Source organism: Dasypus novemcinctus, chromosome 17, assembly GCF_030445035.2.
Source record: "Dasypus novemcinctus isolate mDasNov1 chromosome 17, mDasNov1.1.hap2, whole genome shotgun sequence".
NCBI classification, from domain to species: domain Eukaryota; kingdom Metazoa; phylum Chordata; class Mammalia; order Cingulata; family Dasypodidae; genus Dasypus; species Dasypus novemcinctus.
In genome coordinates, this window is record NC_080689.1 from 26,102,969 (window position 1) to 26,127,052 (window position 24,084).

The window sequence follows — 24,084 nt, forward strand, 5'->3', positions numbered from 1 at the left end:
AAATAAATCCTAGGAATATGAATTGCCAATTTATATTCCTATCACTTCTAATAGTACTATATATGTCCTTCCAACTTTAAACCACAGAGTAAGCGGGGTCAATAACTACCACTAAAAACTAAAAACAAACACTTAAAAACACAATTTATAGCTAGCTAAAAATCTTAAAAGCAATTCTCAACATCCACCTACAAGGACAATATTCTGATCTCTAACTTCTCCCTGGGGAGGATTAATATTCTAGGTTTCATAATCTCAATTTATCAACACAATTTAATAGCAAAAAGTAAAAGCTGAGAAATTACAAAAGGGGAATTAAATGCAAGCAAATTTAACCAAAGTCAAAATACCAACTCTCAAACTAAAAGAAATAACCATCATCCAGAAATATGTTTTCTTTTTGACAAATACCCCATTCTTTCTTCTTTTATTACTCAAAATTCCTCTTTGCTCATAATTTCTAGAATGGAAGGAAACACACTTACTGAGCAATACTTCTTTTTGGTCCTCTAACAGGCCAGAGCCCATTACAAATCAAAACCAAAACAAAACAAAATATAAAGGCAAAAATTTTCAATCCCCAACCAATCACTCATTTATCTCAAGGATTATATAATGTATCAAATCCTAAGAAAACAAAAGGTTCTGGACAACTCCTTAGGGGTACATAAGAAGAAGACTGACCCCATATAAACCAAGTCAGGTAGGCAGGAAAAATACAGACAAGAAATGTGCCATTCTTCATCAGAAATGCAAACTAATAGTTCATCTATACTACCTTCCTTCTGCCTTGGCAAACTTACCATAGCCATCATGTCTAAACGAAGAAGGGTGTTCTCCCAAAATGGCTTGTCTCTGGCGACCCTTTCCTCTATCTGACACAAAAGTAGAAACATGGTTTTAACAATTTTGACCGAAGTACTTAACAGTGTTCTCACATGGGAAACACCCATTCAAAACATCTATTACAATTCATAAAAGAAATATGACTCCTGGTTAACTTTAAACATCCATTCATATCCAATTTAAATACAAACACCAAAAGTTTAGGAAAATAACTATCTAACAAATTCCACTTAGCTTGAAAATATCTTTTTGGCAAATGCCAAATACAAACACGCTTTCAAATTTAAGGGAAGAATGGATCCTTTTCAGGAAGTGAATGTACACAATGCTAGAGTTTGACACTGTACAGAAGTTTTTACCAATACATGTCTTTAAAACGAGCTTTAAGTGCAGTACTTTTGAAAGACAGTACCTGAATCATACTATTAGCTTCAACAGCAACACATTTTCAAAGTGGGCTTCTTTCAAGAAGTTTCAGCATAAGCCAACAACAACCTGTATTACATGGTTTCACAATCAGTAAACACAGAGTATTTTATATGTATATACACATATTTACAAACACCTACTGACTTGAGAGCTGGAAATTTGCACATCACTGGCCCATTTTATATCATGGATTAGTCATTATCTGTAGACCTTAACACGAGGCAGGACTGTGAATACCCTCCAAAGCTTAAATATGCCAAGATAAAACTAACCAAGGGGGCTACATTATTGGAGAGTACTACAATACTACTAAAGTATAATTTTTATTCTAGCTACATTTTCAGGGAAGGCATGTTAATTTCCCCAAACCTGAGACATCAATTAAAAAAAAAAAATTACTCATAGGCTTCTAAAATGGTACTTCCCACATTGGTTAGTAAATTTTAAAAATCATTGTACAATACTTTTAGAAAGTTTGATGATCAAATTAGAATGCCCACTAAAGGTTTTACTTGTTTGTTTTATGTATCTGAAGGCTCTGGACATTCTAATCTTTAAAAATTCAGAGAGGCTTTCCATATACCCTTAGTCACCTAAACAAGGTTAATGGGAGATGAGAAATACTTTAATTTTCACTTCAGTCTAGAGCATTATCATTTTAATTAACTATTCCAAGTTGCCAGTGCATTAAAAGCAACCTCAGAGGTCATCTGGTTCAACTTTCATTCGGTGAGTAAGTTCTCTTTACATCAACCAGTACCATCTAGCTGTTGCTAAACTATTGTCATTGACAAGTAACTCACTACCTTCCCTTGCATTTGCATTTTCAGATAGTTCTAAATCATGAGGAATTTAATTTTTATATTGTATAGAAACTGATCATCTGTCCATATTCTACCTCCTGTGGGGCGTCACAGAAAGACTTTCTTACAAAACCCTTTCGAATGTCTAAAAAGGTATAATGTCCCCTTCCCCGCCAAAGTCATTTCTAGATTAGTCACAGTTTCTTCTTTCCATTACATGGCTTCTAGCACATCTCACCATTTAAGTCTTACTCTTGAATCAATCCAGTTTGTCAAAGTTCCTCTAATTAAGCATGCCACCAAACACTAAATAAAATTCCTTATCTGATCTAGAACTCTTAAACCAAAGCCACTATAGCTTCTTCATGGCCCAGTTTTAGTTACAATTAACTGTGTGCTAAAAGGAAAGAGAACTTGATTGGAAATCAGAAGATTCCAAGTTAACCACTAATTTGCTATATAGTCCCAGAAAGTAAAAATCTTCATTCATAAAATGAAGGGGTCAGAGCAGATGATCCCTAAGGTCTTTTTCAGCCAAACGTTCTCATTATTAATAGTTCTCTTTATCTGAGGTATTTGCTACCCAATATAAGGTCACATAAAAACAAAAGAAGTGAGCACAGGAGTCCAACACTGAATATATCAGTCTCTAAATAGTCTGTAACCTTTTATGGATTCATCTGAAATGTGACAGAAGCTTTAGAAAAATACACTTATATATAAGTCCTGTTTAACAGTTCTAAAGGAGGTCCATGGAGTCTAAGGTTAAGGATTCTACGCAGTAAAATGTAATTAGAGCTGAAAAGGATTTTCTTAAATGAGTAAGAAAGGGTTATGTGAGGGCTTTATTTTGGGGTAGCACCTAAACAGTCTCAATATCTTCCTATCAACTTGAGTGCAAGCTGAGATCAGTACAGAAACAAAAACTACTTACGGTCTTAGACACAAATATCTATCTATAAAAAACAAGACAAAAAGAATTTCCCCCTTAAAATCATGAACAACTAAAATTCTGTTTTACTTCAATTGTATTTCATTATTTAAATATCTACCTTACACATTTCTAAACTTATCTAACTATAATTCCTTGTATGAAAAACTAATCTAAGCTGTGTAAACTTCAGATCTTTTTTAAAAATAGATTTACTTAACACTTAAAGTAAATGTATATCTATAAATGTTTTTAAAAACAGTAAGAAAAATATAACCAACTCACTATTTCAAATAAGTTTTAAAAACAACAAAAAAAACACTGAGTGTTAGAAAACTATTGTAAATTGACAGAAGTGAGAGGTTTCTCATCAACCACTTGACCTGTTTGAGTACTAAGGTTTTATTTTCCAGTAAAGTATTTAAATGCACCAAGTCTACAACAAAGCAGATTTCTGTGAGTAGTGAAAGCAAGGGGTCTAGTCAAAACTGTATTACAAAACAAATACATTTGCAATACCATGAATAAGGCAAGATTACTGGGAATTGAGAGTTATAAGGCCCAATCATTCAAATGTCCTGAATATTTTGAACATACACATAAAGGACCATCACACTATCTTTCTTTTTTCCTTCTGATAGAGTACATGCACTACAGAGGTCTGCTTACTATCCAAAATATTTTAGATGCCATAAATTTTTTTTCTAGTTTCTTGAGTTTTACAGACATATCTTGGTGAGTTTTCCCCACATGTGGTTTAAATAATGATATTGTAGTTGAGATGTAGCCAATACTGCAGCCCCCTTGTTTTTACAAGATCCACATTTTAAGTTGTAAATTCCAGAAGTGCCACACAGTTAGTTGAACAATTTTATCAGTCAAATCTAGGCTCATGAAATCTAGCATTTATAGGTTATAGATGAAAATGCATCTCAAGTGAAATGCTTTTATTTTCAGATACTAAGTTTAAAAATATTCTACCTTGAACAGACATGTTACTTTCACCTACATTTGAAATGCCAAAATTTCTAGTTATACAAATTAACATAAGTGATAACCTTAAATTGTTACAAAAGTGACAATTATAAACAGCCACTTTACAAAAATCAAACCACACAGAAAAATGTCTATTACATATAATGTACCTTTTAATTATTATTTTAGAATTTTTGTTCAATATTCACAATTGAGAAAAAACCAAAAAGAGTAAACGTAAGTGCGCAAACGTGCACCTTTCTAATCCTTTTATCTTTAATATACCTGTGTGGATTGGTTGACCATTATCAATTCCCATTGCCTATAAATAACTGGTCCTGGTTATTTGCCAATTAACAATTTGAATCTGTGCTGCAAACAATTACAGTAATGGGCATTAAGATTTACAACATTGTAGAGAAAGTCTAGTTTTTCGTTAGTGAAAAGTCTTAAATTCTACAACTGAAACTTTAAGGGAAATCAGACCAGTATATACATACAAATTGAATTAATGGGCACAGTCTATCATGGTGTTCATCCCATGCAAGTCTGAAGTACTGTTAAGTGTCCTCCTTTAAAAACTTGGGGTGGTGGTGCATGCAGTATGCAGTCAAGGTGAATTGCAAGTCTGAGTTTTTCAGAGGGCTTTTTGCTGATGCCGATGTTGTGCATGATGAAGTGTAGAGTCAGCCTGCTGGAGTCCTCTATCCTTCTTAATGCCTTGTCCAGCTTGGGGGAAAAGTCCTTTCCATAGAGAAGCAGTGTGCAAGTTTGCAGTTTGTAAGGAATATTCTGAATCAGTTTCCTCTCCTCCAAAGAGAGAGAGCTGCTTGGAGAAATGCAAGTCCTTGAACTGCGGGCGTGCCTGTATGTGTGGGCTCCTTGTTGAACTAAATATAAATAGCTCAATACATACCAGTAGGGGGCACTAATGTTCAAGGTTATTTTTCAGCATTACATGGCCTTTTGCAACAAAAGCATTCATCAACAAGTTTTCATTTGAATTATTACTAGTTCATTTCAGGAAAGAGGAATCTAACTACATGTAAAAATTTGTCAGCAGATGTAAGTACATTCTAAAATGCATAGAATACCTACCTCGTCTTCCCAAATATGGTTTAGTGTAGTCCCAACTGTCATTGTCATTCCTAATAACATTTAGACGAGTTGGCTGTTAAGATTAAAAAGAAAGTAAGTTCAAATTATATGTCCAAAGCATAAATATTTCTTTGGTGAAATGCTGAGAAAAATATTTACCCTTGCATATTCAATTTTTAGTGTGCAACATCCAGCATATATATCTGCTCCATTGAGTGCTGCTTTAGCTTTCTGGGCACAAAGGACTGATTCAAACATAAAGTCTATTAAGGAAATTTGGTTTAAGGTATCCAATATTTAATCACTATCCACTTCCTAAGAAAAGGACTGAAAATCAGAAATAACACTTTCACTTCTAGAATGTTTTACTAATAAAATTTCTAGAGGAATTTTAGGAGAATTTATTTTGAAGATCAAAGGTTCCAAATAAAACATACAACCAAACAATCTAAATCAATTCTTTCAGGTCATCAGAAATATCTTTTAAGTTGTAAAGAAGAGAAAAATAATGGCGTGTAGTCCCATTCCCTAACAAAAGGTAACTTGTTATCTTGAAACAGAAAATACTTCATAGAAGTAGGAAAAAGATTAGGAAGAATAAAAATAATATAAAACAAGTATCTGACTTTTATTTTTTTTAGGAGGTACCAGGGATTGAACTCAGGACCTGGTACGTGTGAAGCAGGTGCTCAACCACTGGGCTGCACCCACTCCCAATATCTGACTTTTATATATTTCTGAGAAGGCAGATTTTATGTTCATTTAGCTATATCCACTTTATTGGTTTTTTATAAAATTACTTAAGCCTGTAATTGTAAAAAAGAAAAATAAAAAACATAATTGTCAAAGAAAAGACAAGATAAGACCAAAGCACTGAAATACGCAAAGTAAAAAAACAAAAAACAAAACTGAAAATTTGCTGCAGGGAAGTGGACGCAGCTCAAACGAATGGCTTCCACCTACCACATGGGAAGCCCCGGGTTCGCTTCCCGGTGCCTCCTAGAGAAGACAAACAAGACAGTGAGCTGGCATAACGGGCTGGCATGGCAAGCTGACGCAACAAAGAGACACACAGGAAACACAATGAGAAACACTACAAAGCAGGGAGCCAAGGTGGCTCTGGCGACGGGGCACCTCTCTCCCACTTCAGAGGTCCCAGGTTTGGTTCCCATTGCCTCCTAAAGATATGAGCAGACAGAGAGCGCATAATGAATGGACACAGAGAGCAGAGAGCAGAGAGCGAGCACAATGAGGGGGGAATAAATAAAATAAATAAAATCTTTGCATGCACATGCACACGAAAGTTTTTAAAAATAATGGAATTGTACTATACATACTATTCTACAACTTGCTCTTTTTACTCAAGGTATAATTAGTTTAACAAAGTGGTGCTTACATAACCACGACCATTTTAGAAGGTTCCATTAAGAAAGGTCCTTGGACCTTAAAAGTTTTGGTACTTCCAAACTACCTATTTTAACCAGAGATTCAGGAAAGTTTATTTATGGTAAATTTCAAAAACGTACAAGTATACATATTATCAAGTAGTTATTTTTCCCCATTAAAAAGGCAAGCATACTGTAAAACAAAGCCCTAGACTATTTCATGGTAACAAGTTTTCCCTATCATAAATAGTAACATTCTCTATGGGTAGTGCAGTTTCATTTTTTAAATCTAAACCAAGTATATTTTTGTGTAGAGATAAAAAGTAAATATCACTTATCTAGAAATACTTAAATAAAAATAAGATTCATATGAATTAAACAGAATTAATGTCAATAGAAAATTTACAAAGGATATTCAACCATTGCCTGTATTCCATTTCTCTTGAATATAACAATACGTTGCACTTTTCCAACAGGGTTGCATACAGTATATAAAACATCCTGTGAAGAAAAAAGATTTCACCACATTTTATATTTAGAAAAACATTTTTTACCTAAAGAAACAATTGTTTAGATGTCATTTCTATCAATTACTAAACTTTTAAAAATTGCTACACTTCAATAAATCTAAAGTTATTTCCTCCCCTACATAATATACCCACTTTAGAGAAGTTCCAATGAAACATATGAAAAGCACTGTTAGCTATTTTATCTCCTAAATGAATCCTCGATCTTTATTTTCTTAAGAGATGCCTAAAATAATCTAACAACATATAATAAACCAGAACTGCAATCAATTTATTTTTCCAAATGTGACTCTGAAATGTCTATCATTGTAATTACTTGAATTACAGTAATAATTATTTATTAAGGAGTAGTAGTACAACAACTCCTGTATTCATTTCTCAAGGGACAATGGCTATAACTACAAGTCAGTAACATACTTACTGTAAAGAAAAGACCCAAGGTAGATCAAACAGTCAATGTTAAATATCACCAAACCTCAGTCATCTAAGATAGAATCTAAATATGCTTTTAGGGATAATTATTCAACTTTCAAGAAATTTCTTGAGCACCTACAATTACACAGCCTAGGTACTAGGGATATAGCAATGAACAGAGTATCTGTACTAGAATATATTCTTTTTCACAGAACAAATATCATAAATATATTAAAAGTATAATTATACAAATATTACAAAAAAGTGAATAGATGCATAAGGTACAATTAAATCTACTTTGCTTTTAGCTTATGCTCTAATATCATATACCCATACTAGAAATATACTCATTTAAAATTATCTTATTGTGATATTCTATAACTTATTATGAAACAGCATGTGATTATGAAGTAGAAAACTTTCAGGACACAAATCCTTTTTAAAAACTCTACTAATATTACTTTCTTAAAAGGATAAAAGCAGGGAAGTTTAAATAAATCAAAGACAGTTTTTTAACAAGCTATCTCAAACAGCTTGAAGACATGGCTCTTTCTGTACTTGGAAAGTCTGTAATTATCTAGTAGATGCTCTTAACTACAGCGCTGGCATAAAAAGGAAAAAAGATTTCCTGGACCAGTCCCAACAAGTCTGTCTAGTCCCTTATTATTAGGAACAGAATTGACACAGATACAAAATAATTTAAAAATTAATAAATGTGCTTATTGAGGAGGAGGAGGAGTACACGGGCGTGTGTGGCTGGGGGAAGCCGCTGCCTGCTTAATAGGGGCTGTTGCTGCACTTCCTCTTCTCTCCCAGCAAGGAAAAGACACCAGTGGCCAGGCCCAGCCACAGCTACAGCAGCAACCACTGCAGCAGCAGAGGAGCCAGACACCAAGACAGGGGCTGCTTACTGAGTGGGGAGGGGGTTCACTATGTCAGATGACATTTGAGGGCCAGCTCCTCCTCAAATTCGTCCTCCAACCAGCAAATCACTAAAGAAAGAAAGGCCTCCAAGAGGAAGGAGGGTAAAGTCAGCATGAACAGAAACTCCAAAACTCTTCTCCACCAGCAGCAAGAGAATTCAGAAGGAACTGATGGACATCACTAGACCGTCCACCTAACAGCCGTGCTGGTGCCAAAGGCAAGAACATCTGTGAATGGTTATCTACCATTCTGGGCTTCCAGGATCCGTTATGAAGGTGGTGTTTTATTCTTTGATATCACTTTTATACCAGAATATCCCTTTAAGCCGCCAAAGTTACATTTCAGACAAGAATCTATCACTTAATACTAGTAGGCAAGGAGTTATGTGCTTGGACATATTGAAGAACAACTGGAGTCTAGCACTAACCATTTCTAAAGTCCTCCTTTCTATCTATTCACTTCTTACAGACCGCAATCCTGCGTATTGCCACTCGGTATGTGACCAAGAGAACAGAACATGACAGAATGCCCAGACAGTGGACCAAGAGATACGCTATGTAAATTGGGTTTTCACAGTTCTTACATTATCTATTACAGAAGAGAGTTGCTTATGATCATGAACCGGTGGGGGAGGGTAGGAGTTGGTAAAGAGTATAGTATTTCTATAACATATTATTCAGTCTTATTTTCTAAGATTTTCTTGTACCTTAAGGTGTCTTGTTACAGTATACAGAATCTTTAATCATTAAAAAAAAAAAAAAAGAATCAGTAATAGCCTCTTTTAAAACTGTCTTGGGGAGCAGATGTAGCTCAAGTGGCTGAGCACCTGCTTCCCATGTACAAGGTCCTGGGTTCAATCCTTAGACCTCCTTTAAAAAAAAAACTGTCTTTAATTTTCCAACATTAGCAGAAATGTAGTACAGTAAAGAATATACATTTGGGTTCAGTTCTCTATAGTAAGTAAATTTGAAACAGTTTAATTTTGTACAGATTACACATATGGCCATTTTTGTAAAGTTCTTCTAAGACTACACACTTTTTTGTTAAAAAATTTGGAATCTCTTTTCCCTTCTTGGGAGGGAACATTGGTATTTAACAGAGTTTTCAGAGACTGTCTTCTCATACATGTAAAATGGACATGCAACTATAAGATACCATATAGGAAATGGGTAGTTGTGTATTTTATATGCCAATTTACTTTATTGTAAAAAGATTAAAGGTTTGAATCAGGACTTGTGAAAACTTGTAGTGAAATACCTTAACTGTAACTGTGGGATTGGAGTAACACAGTAGACTGGTTATGTTATAGATTACTTAAGTCTGCATTTGTTACTGTGCTAATGAACAATATTAAAAATAACCATCCCTGGACTGGGGAAGAGTGTGAACTACAATGTTAACTATGGTCCATGCAGTGGGGCAGTGCTCCAGGGTGTATTCACCAAATGCAACGAATGTGCTGTACTGATGAAAGGGAATGTTGTTGTGGGAGAAGGGGGTGGGTGGGTGGGAAGTGGGGTATACAGGAACTTCTTACATTTTTTAATGTAATATTTTGTGTGGTCTATTTATCTTTAAAAAAAAAAAACAATAAAAGAAAAAAAAATAACTCCCCCCACAAAAATAAGTAATGTTATTTAATAATGACAACTGTGTTTCTGACCTTTTAGATTCACTGATCACTACCTTTTTCATTGTTCATTAAATCTGACAGTCAAAAACTAAGATTAATTTTAATAATTCTGAAAATAAACTATTCTCAAATATCTAGATGGCAATGAAAAAAACTACAGGCTTATCTCTTTAGAGGCAAATTCAAAATCATTTTCTAATTTAGTCCTACTAAAATACATACCACAGTAATTGGGTAAAGAGGATTCTGAATTGATAGCAGAAGAACTTTGTTGCCTCCTGATGGATCATCAGTATTTCCTGGGCGAGTGATCCTTTTGCTTGTAGAATAGTTGAAAAACGCCTGTTGACCAGCAATGTACACGGGTTCATCTGCAGCAAACGTCACACATTCTTTGGCACTATCTATGTTTTCAAATTCCACTAGAGCCTGCCGTTTAAACGGCATCATCATCACATAGCTGGAAAGGGGAATGGGGGGGGAATATCCAAATACAGTAAGTTCAATTAACATTATTTGATCTTAATCAAATAAATATGAGCTTCAATTAAAAAATGTGTCAAATCACACAGATTAGTATTCTTTACTACTTGTAACCAATATAAGCCAACTCTTAAATGACCCAAAGAACTATGGTTGACCATGTATGTGGTACACATTTGAAAGCTTATCCTCCGGATGGAAAGCTTATCCACCTCATCCCCTACTGCACAATGTGCTACTGCTAATGGGATCACCCACTGTATTCTTCAGGCTGCCACTCCAAAGCAATTAGAAAATATCAAGATGTAGAAACCAACAGAGATAACTCTCAACAGAGTAACTGAGGTTAGAAGATAGAACCCCTACTTAAACAGCAGAAACCACTACTTCTCTTGAATTTTCAAATTAATTAATGCTCACAGAAATAAATAAGAAAGGATATTTTCATTTATCTTATTAAAAACAAAGAATCAAAGATATATAGAAATAACTGCAGACTGACCAAGGTTCATACAAATAAAACTCCAAAATATTTTTAAATATTAAAGAATTCATGAAAAAACAGTCATTAGAATAAGGTAAATACTGGTAATCATGATGGCCCAAGGAAGGATGATGGGATTTTTACTGTTCATTGTATAACCTACCCTTCTTTCTGTGGAATTTATTTTACAACACAAAATAATGAATAAAGAAATGATGGGAGATGGGGGAAGCGGACTTGGCCCAATGGCTAGGGCACCTGCCTACCACATGGGAGGGCCATGGTTCAAACCCCGGGCCTCCTTGACCGGTGTGGAGCTGGCCCATGTGCAGTGCTGATGCATGCAAGGAGTGCCCTGCCATGCAGGGGTGTCCCCCACATAGGACCCATGTGCAAGGAGTGTGTCCCAGGAGAGCTGCCCAGTGCGAAAGAAAGTGCAGCCTGCCCAGGAATGGCGCCGCACACACGGAGAGCTAACACAAGATGATGCAACAAAAAGAAACACAGATTCCCGGTGCCGCTGATAAGGATAGAAGCGGTCACAGAAGAACACACAGCAAATGGACACAGAGAGCAGACAACTGGGGGGAGGAGGGGAAGGGGAAAGAAATAAATTAAAAAAAAAAAAAAAGAAATGATGGGAAGGAAGAGAGAAATTGTAGCATATGGATCATAAAGAGGGAAACATGTCTTCTATTAAATGGAAGAAGTTTGAAAATGTTTATTAACATTGTTTTTACAATAACAAGGCTAGAGATATCACATTGGGTCACGTACTCATGCTTCTCGATCAGGCATCCAGCTAAACTTTAGAAAAAGCATTAGGAAGAAAGAGGCCACCTTGGAACATGGCAAATTATGTAATTTCTTATTAATCTAACCTTTTTCATTTACAGTATTGTCAAGACTTGAGCTACTGCATGCAAATAGCTTTGCAGAGTGTATGACACGTTACAGGTGCTCAATAAAAGATAACTATAGAGTGATATCATCAATATGGTGACAGAAGAAGACATGCCCTGGAAAAATCTCATCAAGTAATAAAAGGACAAATCCCACTTGCTTAGACCTCTGGAGACAATGAAGATTGGAGGACTCAAGAAATGCTGAACTGAAGAAGGGAAAAATAATCAGGTAGGAGATTTTCTTCCCAGAGCTGCCATTCCAAACCTCACCCCTCCTTCAATCCTGCATGGCTTGGGAGTCACGCAGAGGCAGCCAAGTCCAGGTCCCTCCTGCCACAGATGCAACTACAGAGCCACACACAGCAGCAAGTTAGAAACCTATCATATGAAGCACACACAGATGAACCCATGTACATTCATTATTTCATGTAGTAAAATAAATCCCACAAAAATTTGAAGTATAGGGTATAAAATGAAAAGTAAATTATCCCATCATCCTGCCTCTGGGCAAGCAAAGCATGATTATCAGTATTTACCATATTCTAATGACTATCTTTTCATGAATTCTTTAATATTTTAAAATATATTGGAGATTTATTTGTATGAACCTTGGTCAGTCAGGGCGAAACACAAGTCACTGAGGAGTGCCACATACAAAAGGAGCCCAAGGTGGGAAATAAATAAAAGAGAACATGACAGAACTGTTTGTAAGAGGTGTTTTTACTTAATCTAGTCTTTGTTTGCTGGGCCTCTTAAATGCCCAACGGATTTTCCTGGACTGATCCATCTAGATCCTTGGGGCAAAACACCCTAACAGGGAAGAAACTAGGGGCAGAAAAGCCTGACAGGAAAAAAAAAGGGAGGAGGGGAGAGACTAAGCTGCTTTAAGACAGGACTGGTCCCAAAATAGTATAAGTAAGGAGGACACTGAGTAAGAGAGAGAATTTAAACAAATCATAGGAGCCAAGGAGAAAATCCTGCACAAAAGCAAACAGAACAGATCAAGACTCCTAGAGAAGGAACAGAGGAAAGGAAGCTTTCTCTTATAGATGAAACAACTGCACAAAAAGTATAATCCTAAAAATTATATTACAGATCCAGGGCAAGAAGCAGATGGAGAGCTAAGAAAATCTGAACAGTTGAACAAAAGCTACTCTAAGGTTCACAGTAAGTTGGATCAAGCTTCAAAGAAGAGCCTTAACACAAAGTCAATCAACGATAAAACCCTAGACAAGAGGGACAAACTAACCTTCACAGTTAAGACATCAAAATATTCAGATACCCGTACATGAGTAAAAAATGACAAGCCATACTAACAAAAAGATTTGGCTAGTCAAGAGAAGAAATTAAAACTTCAAGGAATTTGGAACTAATCAAAGAAATTCAAACAAATCTACTAAATCAATTCAAGGAGATGAAGGAAAATATGGATTTATAGCTAAAGGATATTAAGACGACAATGTGTGAGCATAAAGAAGAAAATAAAAGTTTAAAAAGAAAAATTATGGGGATGAAAGGCACAATAATGGAGATTAAAAATATACTAGAGGCATACAATAGCAGATTGGAACAGGCAGAAGAAAGAATCAGTGAAAAAACAAGATAGCCAATCAAAATCATAGAAGACCAGAGAAAAGAAGAGAAAATATCTAACAGTGTCTCAGGGATCTGAGTGACAGCACAAAGCATATATACACATCATGGGTGGCCCAGAAGGAGAAGATAAAGGAAAAGGGGCAGAACAAATATTTGAGGAAATAAGGGCCAAAAATTTCCCAACTCTTATGAAAGGTATAGATACACATGTCCAAAAGGTACAACAGAATAAACTCTTAATAGTTATATTCTGAGACACATACTAATGAGAATAACGTCAAATGACAAAGATAGAGAGAGAATTCTGGAAACAGCAAGAAAAAGCAACCCAGCAGATAGAAGGGATCCTTAATAGGACAAAGTGCTGATTTCTCACCAGAAACCATGGAGGCAAGAAGGCAGTGGTATGATATATATAAAATATTGAAAGAGAAAAACTGCCAGGCAAAAATTCTTTATCCAGCAAAATGGTCCTTCAAAAATGAGGGAGAGTTTAAAATATTCACAGATAAACAGAAACTGAAAGAATTAGTTAACAAGAGACCTGATGACAAGAATCACTAAAAGGAGTTCTGCAGGTTGAAGGAAGAGAGAGGGTAGCTTGGAGTAGTGTGAAGAAATGAAGATCTTCAGTAAAGGTAACTAAAAGGGTAAACACAAAACCCAATAGTACTGTATTCTCAACATACAACTCTACTCTCTAATTCCCCTAAGAGGCAGAATACAATTTAACAAGGAAAAGGCATATTTCCTGATAATGGGTGCACAATATATAAAAAGGTAATGTGGAACTAAAACAATGTAAGGGGTTTTCCAGTGGTGACGACCTCATCATGAGAACATGTCTCTCGCAAAGGACCTCCTTGGTCCCCCTCCAGAAGAGGAAAAGAGGTAACACAAGAAGAAGCTCCTGGTGCAGAGCCCCAATTCCTACATCATGGATGTAAAATACCCAGGATGCTATAAAATCACCATGGTCTTTAGCCATGCACAAACTAGTTTTGTGTGCTGATTGCTCCACTGTCCTCTGCCAACCTACTGGAGGAAAAGCAAGGCTTACAGAGGATGCTCTTTCAGACAGAAGCAGCACCAAAAGCACCCTGAAAGAAGATGAGTGGGATACCATTCCAATAAACATTTTGGATACCAAAAAAAAAAGGGAAATGGATGGTTATGGGAACAGAGAATGTGTATGTCATTGACACTAAGTTGGTATCTTTTCAGATTAGTAGCTTATAGATGTAGGTTGTTTAATCCAAACCCCAAGATAATCACAAATAAATTATTTTTAAAATATACAGAAATACAAATGAGAAAGGGATCAGTCAGTTCACAAAAAAGCAACTAAACATTAGTACAAGAGGAGGCTGCAACAAGTAAAAGAGAGACAAAAAAAGATATGACATATAAAAACCAAAGGACCAAATTGGTGAAATCGAGTTAAGTACTGTCTTTACAGTTAATAACACTGAATGTTAATGGATTAAATTTCTCAATCAAAAGACAGCCTCAGAATGAATAAAAAAGCATGATCCAACCACAAGCTGTTTACAAAGAGACTCACCCTAGACCCAAAGACACAAATACTTTGAAAATGAAAGGATGGCAAAATATATTTCATGCAAACAGTAACCAAAAGAGAGCTGGGGTAGATATAGTAATATTGGACAAAACAGACTTTAAATAAAAGGCTGTTACAAGGGTCAAAAAGGACACTATATATTCATAAAAGGGTTAATCCACCAAGAAGAAATAACAATCATAAATATTTATGCACCTAACCATGCTCCAAAATACATGAAGAAAACACTGGCAAAACTGAAGGGAAACATAGACACCTCTAAAATTATAGTTGAAGACTTCAATACATCTAAATAGAAGATCAATAAGGAAACAGAGAGCTTGAATAATATGATAAATGAACTATACCTAACAAATATAGAACACTGTACTCTAAAAGAGCAGGATACATATTATTCAAGTGGACATGAATCATTCTCCAAGAGAGAGGGTCACAAAACAAGATTTAATAAATTTTAAAAGATTGGTATTATACAAAGCATCTTCTCTGACCACAAATGACTGAAGCTGGAAAACAGTAACAGAGAACTGGAAAATCCACAAATATATGGGAGCTAAATAACACACTCTTAATCTGTGGGTCAAAGAAGAAATTCCAAGGGAAATCATTAAATATCTTTTTTTTTAATTTTCCTCATTAATTTCTCAGATCTATTCTCTCCTTTCTGTCTTTTTTTTTTTTAAAGATTTACTTTTTATTTATTTCTCTTCCCTCCCCCCCGCAAGTTGTCTGCTTTCTGTGTCCATTCGTTGAGTGATCTTCTGTGTCTCCTTGTATTCTTGTCAGCGGCACCCAGAATCTGTGTATCATTTTGTTGCGTCATCTTGCTGCATCAGCTCTCCATGTGTGCGGCACCATTCCTGGGCAGGATGCACTTTTTTCGTGTTAGGCAGCTCTCCCTGCAGGGCGCACTCCTTGCGCATGAGGCTCCCCTATGTGGGGGACACCCCTGCATGGCACGGCACTCCTTGCACGCATCAGCACTGTGCGTGGGCCAGCTCACCACATGGGTCAGGAGGCCCTGGGTTTGAACCTTGGACCTCCCATGTGATAGGCGGACACCCTATCCATTGGGCCAAATCTGCTTCCCCAGTAAATATCTTGAGACAAATAAAAAAGAACACAACAAATCAGGACTTATGGGATGCAGCAAAGGTAGTGCCAAATAGGAATTTATGGCCCTAAATTCTTACATTAAAAAAGAAGAGATAAAATCAAAGGCCTAACTGCACCCTGCAGGAACTTGAAAAAGAACAGCAAACTAAACCCAAAGAAAGAATTAATAACACCAAAACTTGGTTCTTTGAAAAGATCAATAAAACTGACAAACCCTTAGCTAGACTACAAAGAAAAAAAGAGACACAAATAAATAAAATCAGAAATGGGAGTGGGGCAATTACTACTGCCCCACAGAAATAAAAAGGATCCTAAGAGGATACTATGACAACTTTATGCCAACAAATTAGACAACCTATTAATAGATTAAATGAAGAAATTCCTAGAAACACATTGTGATGGTTAAGGCTAATGTGTCAACTCAGCCAGGTAATGGTATCCAATTGTTTGATCAAGCAAGCCTGGGGTAAGTGCAATACAAGGGCATTTCAGGCACTTTACTCATCAATGCGTTGATTGCACAGATAGCTGGTTACATGTACAATCAACTGAGGAGACTGCTGCCAGCAATGAGTGATGTCTCAGCCAGTCAGAAGGCCTTAAAAGAGGAAGTGATTTCAGCATTGAGAGAGAGAATTCCCATCTCTACTTCAGACAGCCAGCATCTCCTGGGGAACTCATCAAGGACCTTCACTAAAGCCCTGTTTTGCAGTCTGCCCTGTGGAATTTGGACTTGTGCATCCTCATGATCAAGTGAGACAATTTTATAAAATCTCATGCTATTTACAGATACCACCTGTCAATTCTGTTTCCCTGGAGAACCCTGAATAAAACCCATATGAACACCCTACACTGACTCTAGAGGAAACAGAAGATCTCAAAAGACCAATTTACAATTAAAGAGACTGAATTAGTCATCAAAAATCTCCCAACGTGAGGTCCGCGGTTCAAACCCCAGGCCTCCTTGACCTGTGTGGAGCTGGCCCACGTGCAGTGCTGATGCACACAAGGAGTGCCATGCCATGCAGGGGCGTCCCCCATGTAGGGGAGCCCCACGCGCAAGGAGTGTGCTCCACAAGGAGAGCCGCCCAGTGCGAAAGAAAGTGCAGCCTGCCCAGGAATGGTGCCACACACACGGAGAGCTGACACAGCAAGATGACGCAACAAAAAGAAACATAGATTCTCGTGCCGCTTACAACAACAGAAGCAGACAAAGAAGACGCAGCAAATAGACACAGAGAACAGACAACCAGGGTGGGGTAGAAGGGGAGAGAAATAAATAAATAAAATAAATCTTAAAAAAAAAAAAAAATCTCCCAACGAAGAAAAGCCACAGACCAAATGGCTCCACAGGTGATTTCTACCAAAATTTCCAAGAAGAATTAACACCAATCCTGCTCAAACTCTTCCAAAAAACTAACAGGAAGGACCACTACCTAACTCTTTCTATGAGGCCAACACCACCCTAATATCAAAGCAGATAAAAATATCACAAAGAAAATTACAGACCAGCAACATCCCTTAGATGCAAAAATCCTGAACAAAATAATAGCAAACTGAGTACAATAACACATTACAAGAATTATACACCATGATCAGGTGGGACTTATCCTGGTATGGAAGGCTGGTTCAACACAAGAAAATCAATAACTGTTATATACCACATTAATATAACTAAGGGGAAAAAATATGCAATCATCTCAAATGACAAAATCCAACAACTTTCCAGATAAAAACACTCAGAAAATTAGATACAGAAGGAAACTTCCTCAGCACAATAAAGGGGATATATGAAAAATCCACATCTAAAATCATACTCAATGGTAAAGACTGAAAGCCTTCCCTCTAAGATCAGAAACAAGACAAGCATGCCCACTGCCATCACTAATACTCAATATTGTACTGCAAATTCTAGCCAGAGCAATCATCAAGAAAAAGAAAAAAAAAATTAGAAGTGAAACTTTCCCTATTTGCAAAGAAAATGATTCTCTATACAGAAAATCCTGAAATATACACATAAAGCTACTCTTAAGAGTTAATAAACAAATTCAGTAAAGTAGTGGCATACAAGATCACACAATAATCAGTAGTGTCTACTGTTTACCAGTTAATGAAAATCTGAAGAAGAAATAAGAAAAAAAATCCCATGTAAAATAACAACGAAAAGAATAAAATATTTCAGAATAAATTTAACCAAGGAGGTAAAGGCCTTATACAGGGAAATTTACAAAACATTGCTGAAAGAAGTCAAAGATGTAAATAAAAGACACTCTGTGTTCAAGGTTTGGAAGACAAAACATTGTTAAGATGTCATTTCCAGCCAAGGCAATTTAGAGAATTCAACACAATCACAAAATTCCAAAATTCTTTGCACAATTGGAAAAGCCAGTCAAAGTTATATGGACGGGAAGCAGATGTGGCTCAACAGATAGAGCATCTGCCTATCATCTAGGAGGTCCAAGGGTTCGATACCCAGGGCCTCCTGGCTCATGTGGTAAGCTGGCCCATGCACAGTGCCACTGTGCACAAGGAGCGCCAGCCCATGCAGGGATGTCCCTGTGTAAGGGTGCCCCCACTCAAGGAGTGGTCCCTGCACAAGGAGAGCCACCCCATGCAAAACCGCAGCCCACCCAGGAGTGGTGCCACATACACGGAGAGCTGATGCAACAAAAAGAGACACAGATCCCCAGTGCCACCTGATGAGAATACAAGCGGACACAGAAGAACACACAGTGAATGGACACAGAGAGGAGACAATGTGGAGCTGGGTGGGTGGGGATAAATAAATAAATATTTAAGAAAAAAAAAAAGTTATATGGAAGAGTAAAGAGATCCCAACTAGCCAGAGACATCTTGAAAAAGAAGAATGAAGTTGGGAGATTCATGCTTCCTGATTTTAAAATGTATTACAGGGAAGCAGATGTGGCTCAACCAGTTGGGTGCCTGCCTACCACATGGGAGGTCCTGGTTCAGGTCCTGGTACCTCCTAAAGGACTATGAGCAGATGCCATCCCTGCCACAAAAGAGCAGATGTCACAAGCCAGCAGACACTGCAGCCCTCAGGGAGTGGATGTGGCTCAGGCCACTGGGCACTTGCCTCGCATGTGGGAGGTCCCAGGTATCTCCTGGAGAAGGCGAGCAAACAACCAGAGCAGACAGATGAGAGAACCATTTGGGGGAGGAAAGGATAAAGAAAAAATAAATAAATCTAAAAAAAATTAAAAAGATGTATTACAAAAGCCACAGTAATAAAAATAGCAAGGCCCTGGCACAAGAAAGACATATAGACCAATGGAATTGAACTGAGAATTCAGAAATAAAACCTCACATAGAGCTAAGTGATTTTTTACAAAACTCAATCAGGAAAGGGCAGTCTCATCAAAAAATGGTGCTAGGAAAACTGGATTTCCCATATGCAAAAAAGAATGAAAGTGGACTTCTACCTCACATCATATACAAAAACCAACCCAAACTGTATCAAACACCTAAATATTAAGAACCAAAACTATAAAACTCATAGAATAAAACATAGGGCATTACCTTCAGGATCTTGTGTTATACAATAGTTTCTTAGACTTTACACCAAAAGTATGAACAATAAAAAACAAATAAATGCACTTCATCAAAATTAAAATCTTTTGTTCATCCAAGATCTTCATCAGGAGAGTGAATACAATCTACAGAATGGGAGAAAATATTTGGAAACCACCTAGCTGATATAGGTTTAATATCCAGAATATATAAAGAAATCCCCTAACTCAACAAATAAGACAAAAAAATCCAACGTAAAAATGGGCAAAGGACCTGAACACACATTTTTCCAAAGACAACAGCGAAAAAACACTTGAAAAGAGGCTCAAAAACATTAGCCATTAGGGAAATGCAAATCAAAACCATGAGATACCATTTCACACCCACCAAATGGCTACTATCAAAAAAGGGAAATAAGGAGAGCAAATGTAGTTCAGTGGTTAAAATGCCTGCTTCCCACATACAAGGTCCAGGGTTTAATCATTCCTGGCACCTTCTTAAAAAAAAAGGGGGGGGGGGGGGTGGAAATAAGTGTTTTGGAGAGAATGCAGAGAAATAGGAACACTCATTCACTGTTGGTAGTGGTGCAGCAGCTACTGAAACTAGTTTGGCAGTTCCTCACAGAGTTAAGTGTAAAATTCCATGACTTGGCAATACCACTCCCAGGTATATACCCAAAAGAATTGAAAGCAGGGGGACTCAAATGTGTTCATAGTGGCATTATTCACAATTGCCAAAAGGGATGGAAACAACCCAAGTGCCCACCAAAGATGAATGGATAAACCACAAATAGTATGTACATAAAATGGAAATTATTCGACTGTAAAAAGGAATGAAGTTCTGATACATGTAGCAATATGGATGAACCTTGAAGACATTTACATCGAGTAAAACAAGTCAGACACAAAAGGACAAATGTATGATCTCACTAATATGAAATAATTAGTTAGAATAAGCAAATTCACAGTGTCAGAAACTAGAATACAGGTTACCAACAGCTGGGGGGTAGGAAACAGGGAGTTAATTCTTAGTACAGAATTTTTGTATTTCTGTATGAAGTGATGGGAAAGTTTTGGAAATAGTCGATAGGAGATGATGGTAGCACAATATTAGGACTGTGATTGACACCACTGAATTGTATATTTGAATGTGGTTAAAAGGAAAAATTTTAGGTTTTACATGTTATATGTTACTAGAATAAAAATTAACAACAAAAAAACAGAACTACAAACAGGGAACCCTAATCTAAACTATGGATTACAGTTAATACTACAATTATAATAAGATTCTTTCTTCAACTGTAGCAAAGGTACAGTAATGCAAAGAATAACAGGGGAGGTATATAGGACCTTGATATTTTCTGCAAACCTACAACTTCTCTAAATATACTCAAAAACATATTTCACATAACATTTTTATTAAACTGAAGCAATCAAGCTAACTCAGCAAATAAATTGAAATTGTTCTCCAGTTTATACATTTTGACTTGGTCCATCTCAGGTGGCTATAGCAAAAACCACTAACATTCATCAAGGAAGAAAATAAAATAATAAAATCAACTCTAGATTATCCAAACTAAGAAGAAAACAGCAGGGCATACTCCAAAAATAATTTTCAAAGAATTTTTAAGTGGCTATTGTTGGCAGCAGATTCACTTTTCTAATTATATCTTTCCAAGTCAATATTCTTAATTCTTAAGCATACACCAGCTGTGGAAAGAGGAAGTAGGAACAAAAGGAAGACAAATTAGGATGAAACAATAGCTCATGATCTGAATAAGCACTCACAGCAATACCCCACTAAGCGAACAATGCCTACGCTTAATCATCCATTTTCAGTTGCCAATATTCCAAATATTTCAAAATAAACAAAAAGCAAAAACAAAAAAAGGTATTAAATACTACATCTTGAAACTCTGAAGATGAAGGGCATAATCAACAATGCTTTAAAGCAGAGTTTGAGAAGGAAGCATGGATCCATTTGAACATCAGATGAAAAATACAGATAATCAATTTTACATATTTTGGCTGGTGAGTGAGAGGTAATCATGCAACCACAAAAGTACTTTCATGCATCAGTCCAGGAAGGTTAAAAATAACAGGTTTAGGGGAGCGGATGTGGCTCAAGTAGCTGAGTGCCTGCTTCCTACATGGGAGGTCCCGGATTCGGTTTCCGGTGCCTCCTAAAAAACACACACACAAAAAAAAACCCCAACAACAAGGAAAACAAACAGGGGAAAAAACCCAACTCGGGGGAGCCAATGTGGCTCAGTGGTTGAGTGCCAGCTTCCTACACACAAGTTCTCAGGCTCATTCCCTAGCTCCCAGTACTTCAAAAGAAAGAAAGGAAAAAAAAACACGTTTTAAAGGTTCCAAAGAGGCATGTCACCTCAGATCTGAAAGGGATGGGCTTGAGAGGATCAACATGCCTTTGGCTAGAGATTTACTACATCCATCCTTAGAAAAGAAAAAACCAAACAAACAAAAAAATGGCTAGTTCAAAGCCCAAATTCTTATTTTACGGATGTAAAATGTTCAGGTTACTGCAAGATTAGTATGGTGTTCAGCCATGCTCAGACAGTGGTTCTTTTTTATAGGTCGTTCAACAGTGTTGTTCCAGCCTACCAGAGGATGTTCATTTAAAAGAAAACAATATTCCTAGCAATGGAACTGTATCACTCATGTGGAGACAGAGGCCACGGGAGTTGCTCAAGGCAGGGAGAGGAAAGAAGAGGTGTGATGTGGGGGCATTTTCAGGACTTGGAGTTGTCCTGAATGATATCGCAGGGACAGATGCAGGACATTATACATCCTGCCATAACCCACTGAATGGACTGAGGGAGAGTATAAACTACAATGTAAACTATAATCCATGCAGTGTAGCACTGCTCCAAAATGTATTCACCAAATGCAATGAATGTGCCACAATGATGAATGAGGTTGTTGATGAGGGGGGGGTGGGGTACATGTGAACCTCTTACATTTTTTAATGTAACATTTTTTGTGATCTATGTATCTTTTTTTAAAAAAAGACAAATAAAAATTAAAAAAAAAAAAAATACTAATGAATGATGCACCCAACTTCCTGAATTTGTTTTACATTGCAGAATGCCTTAACAATTCAGTAACTCTAGTTATCTTACTAAGATAATGGAATTAGGTTTGATTTTATAAGATAAACAGCAGTGATCTCCTATTTTGGAGTCAGTTTTTCAATAAAGTTTTGATTATGGGAAAAAAAAAAATCCAAAGAAATAATCATAGGCAAACTTATGTGAAAACATCAAGCTTAAAGCAAAATGTTCTACCATACTGTTTTCAATCTGCATGATGTCCCTACTGTCCTTACCATATTGTCCCAAATTTTTCAAGTGCCTCCACAAGGTCTGCTTCCACCACAGATTCACAGAGTCCTCGAACATGAACAACAGGCGAAACAGAAACTTTATGATGACTTCCACCTGCCTCCTAGCAAAAGAAAATCATTTCTAGTTAAAACCGTTATTTAAAAGCTTAAATTGCATCTTTTAGTAAATTCAACACTACACTAAAAAGCAGACAATGAAAAACAAAATCCCACCCAAATTGCTAATTCATAAATTAGCAAGACTTGAAAGTAAAATCAATTATATGTTTGATTTGGAAGTTTTAATTTCTAAAAAGGCAGCATTCTATCTCAATAAGAGTACAAATAAGTCATTTAACAACATTTCTATTTCCAAGAAAATCTCAGACTAAGTAGATACAAAGAACATGCTAGGACTGGAAATTTTTCTTAGTTTCATAATTTCAGTTTTTCTTGCATAAAATCAAAATCAAGTGGTTCAAATGAACAAGAAATTCCAATTAAATCTTTTTAAATTTAATATAAAATGTATATTGGGAAGCAGATGTGGCTCAAGTTCCTGGTGAAGGCGAGCTGGCCCAAGCGGAGTGCTGGCCTGCATGATGAGCTGGCCTGCGCAGAGTGCTGGCCCACAAAGGAGAACCGGACCACACAGGAATGCTGGTCCACACAGCAAGCCAGCCTGAGCTGAGAGCTAGTGCAGCAACATGACACAACAAAAAGAGACACAGAGGAGGGACAATAAAAGATGTAGCAGACCAGGGAGCTGAGGTGGCACAAGAGACTGAGTATCTCTCTCCCACTCTGGAAGGTCCGAGGATTGGCTCCTGGTGCTGGCTAAAGAGAAGGCAAGCAGATACAGAAAATCACGCAGCAAATGGACACAGAGCAGATAGTGGGGGGAGGGGGAGGAATAAATAAAATTTTTTTTTAAAGTATATATTTTTCCAGCAGTGTAATAGGTTTTTTTTTAAGGCGGTACCAGGGCTTGAACCCAGACCTTGTACATGGGAAGCAGGCACTCAACCACTCCCCATGTAATAGATTTATATCATCTTTCATCCTTGTTTGACTGGT

General features: G+C 36.7%; 1 protein-coding gene across 2 annotated transcripts in view; it reads right to left on the minus strand.

Annotated features, from left to right (window-relative positions):
- HNRNPLL (heterogeneous nuclear ribonucleoprotein L like) overlaps positions 1–24,084 on the minus strand; it is a 47,788-nt gene that overhangs the window by 13,800 nt on the left and 9,904 nt on the right. Inside the window, exons 2-7 of one of the 2 annotated variants that reach the window (XM_004466016.4) lie at positions 23,011–23,129; positions 10,188–10,425; positions 6,883–6,968; positions 5,242–5,338; positions 5,083–5,155; positions 804–875 (exon numbers count right to left, since the gene is read on the minus strand). In XM_004466016.4, the coding sequence (XP_004466073.2) occupies positions 804–875; positions 5,083–5,155; positions 5,242–5,338; positions 6,883–6,968; positions 10,188–10,425; positions 23,011–23,129 (685 nt within the window). The remainder of the gene's footprint in view (positions 1–803; positions 876–5,082; positions 5,156–5,241; positions 5,339–6,882; positions 6,969–10,187; positions 10,426–23,010; positions 23,130–24,084) is intronic. The other variant, XM_058278419.2, reaches the window with a different exon arrangement.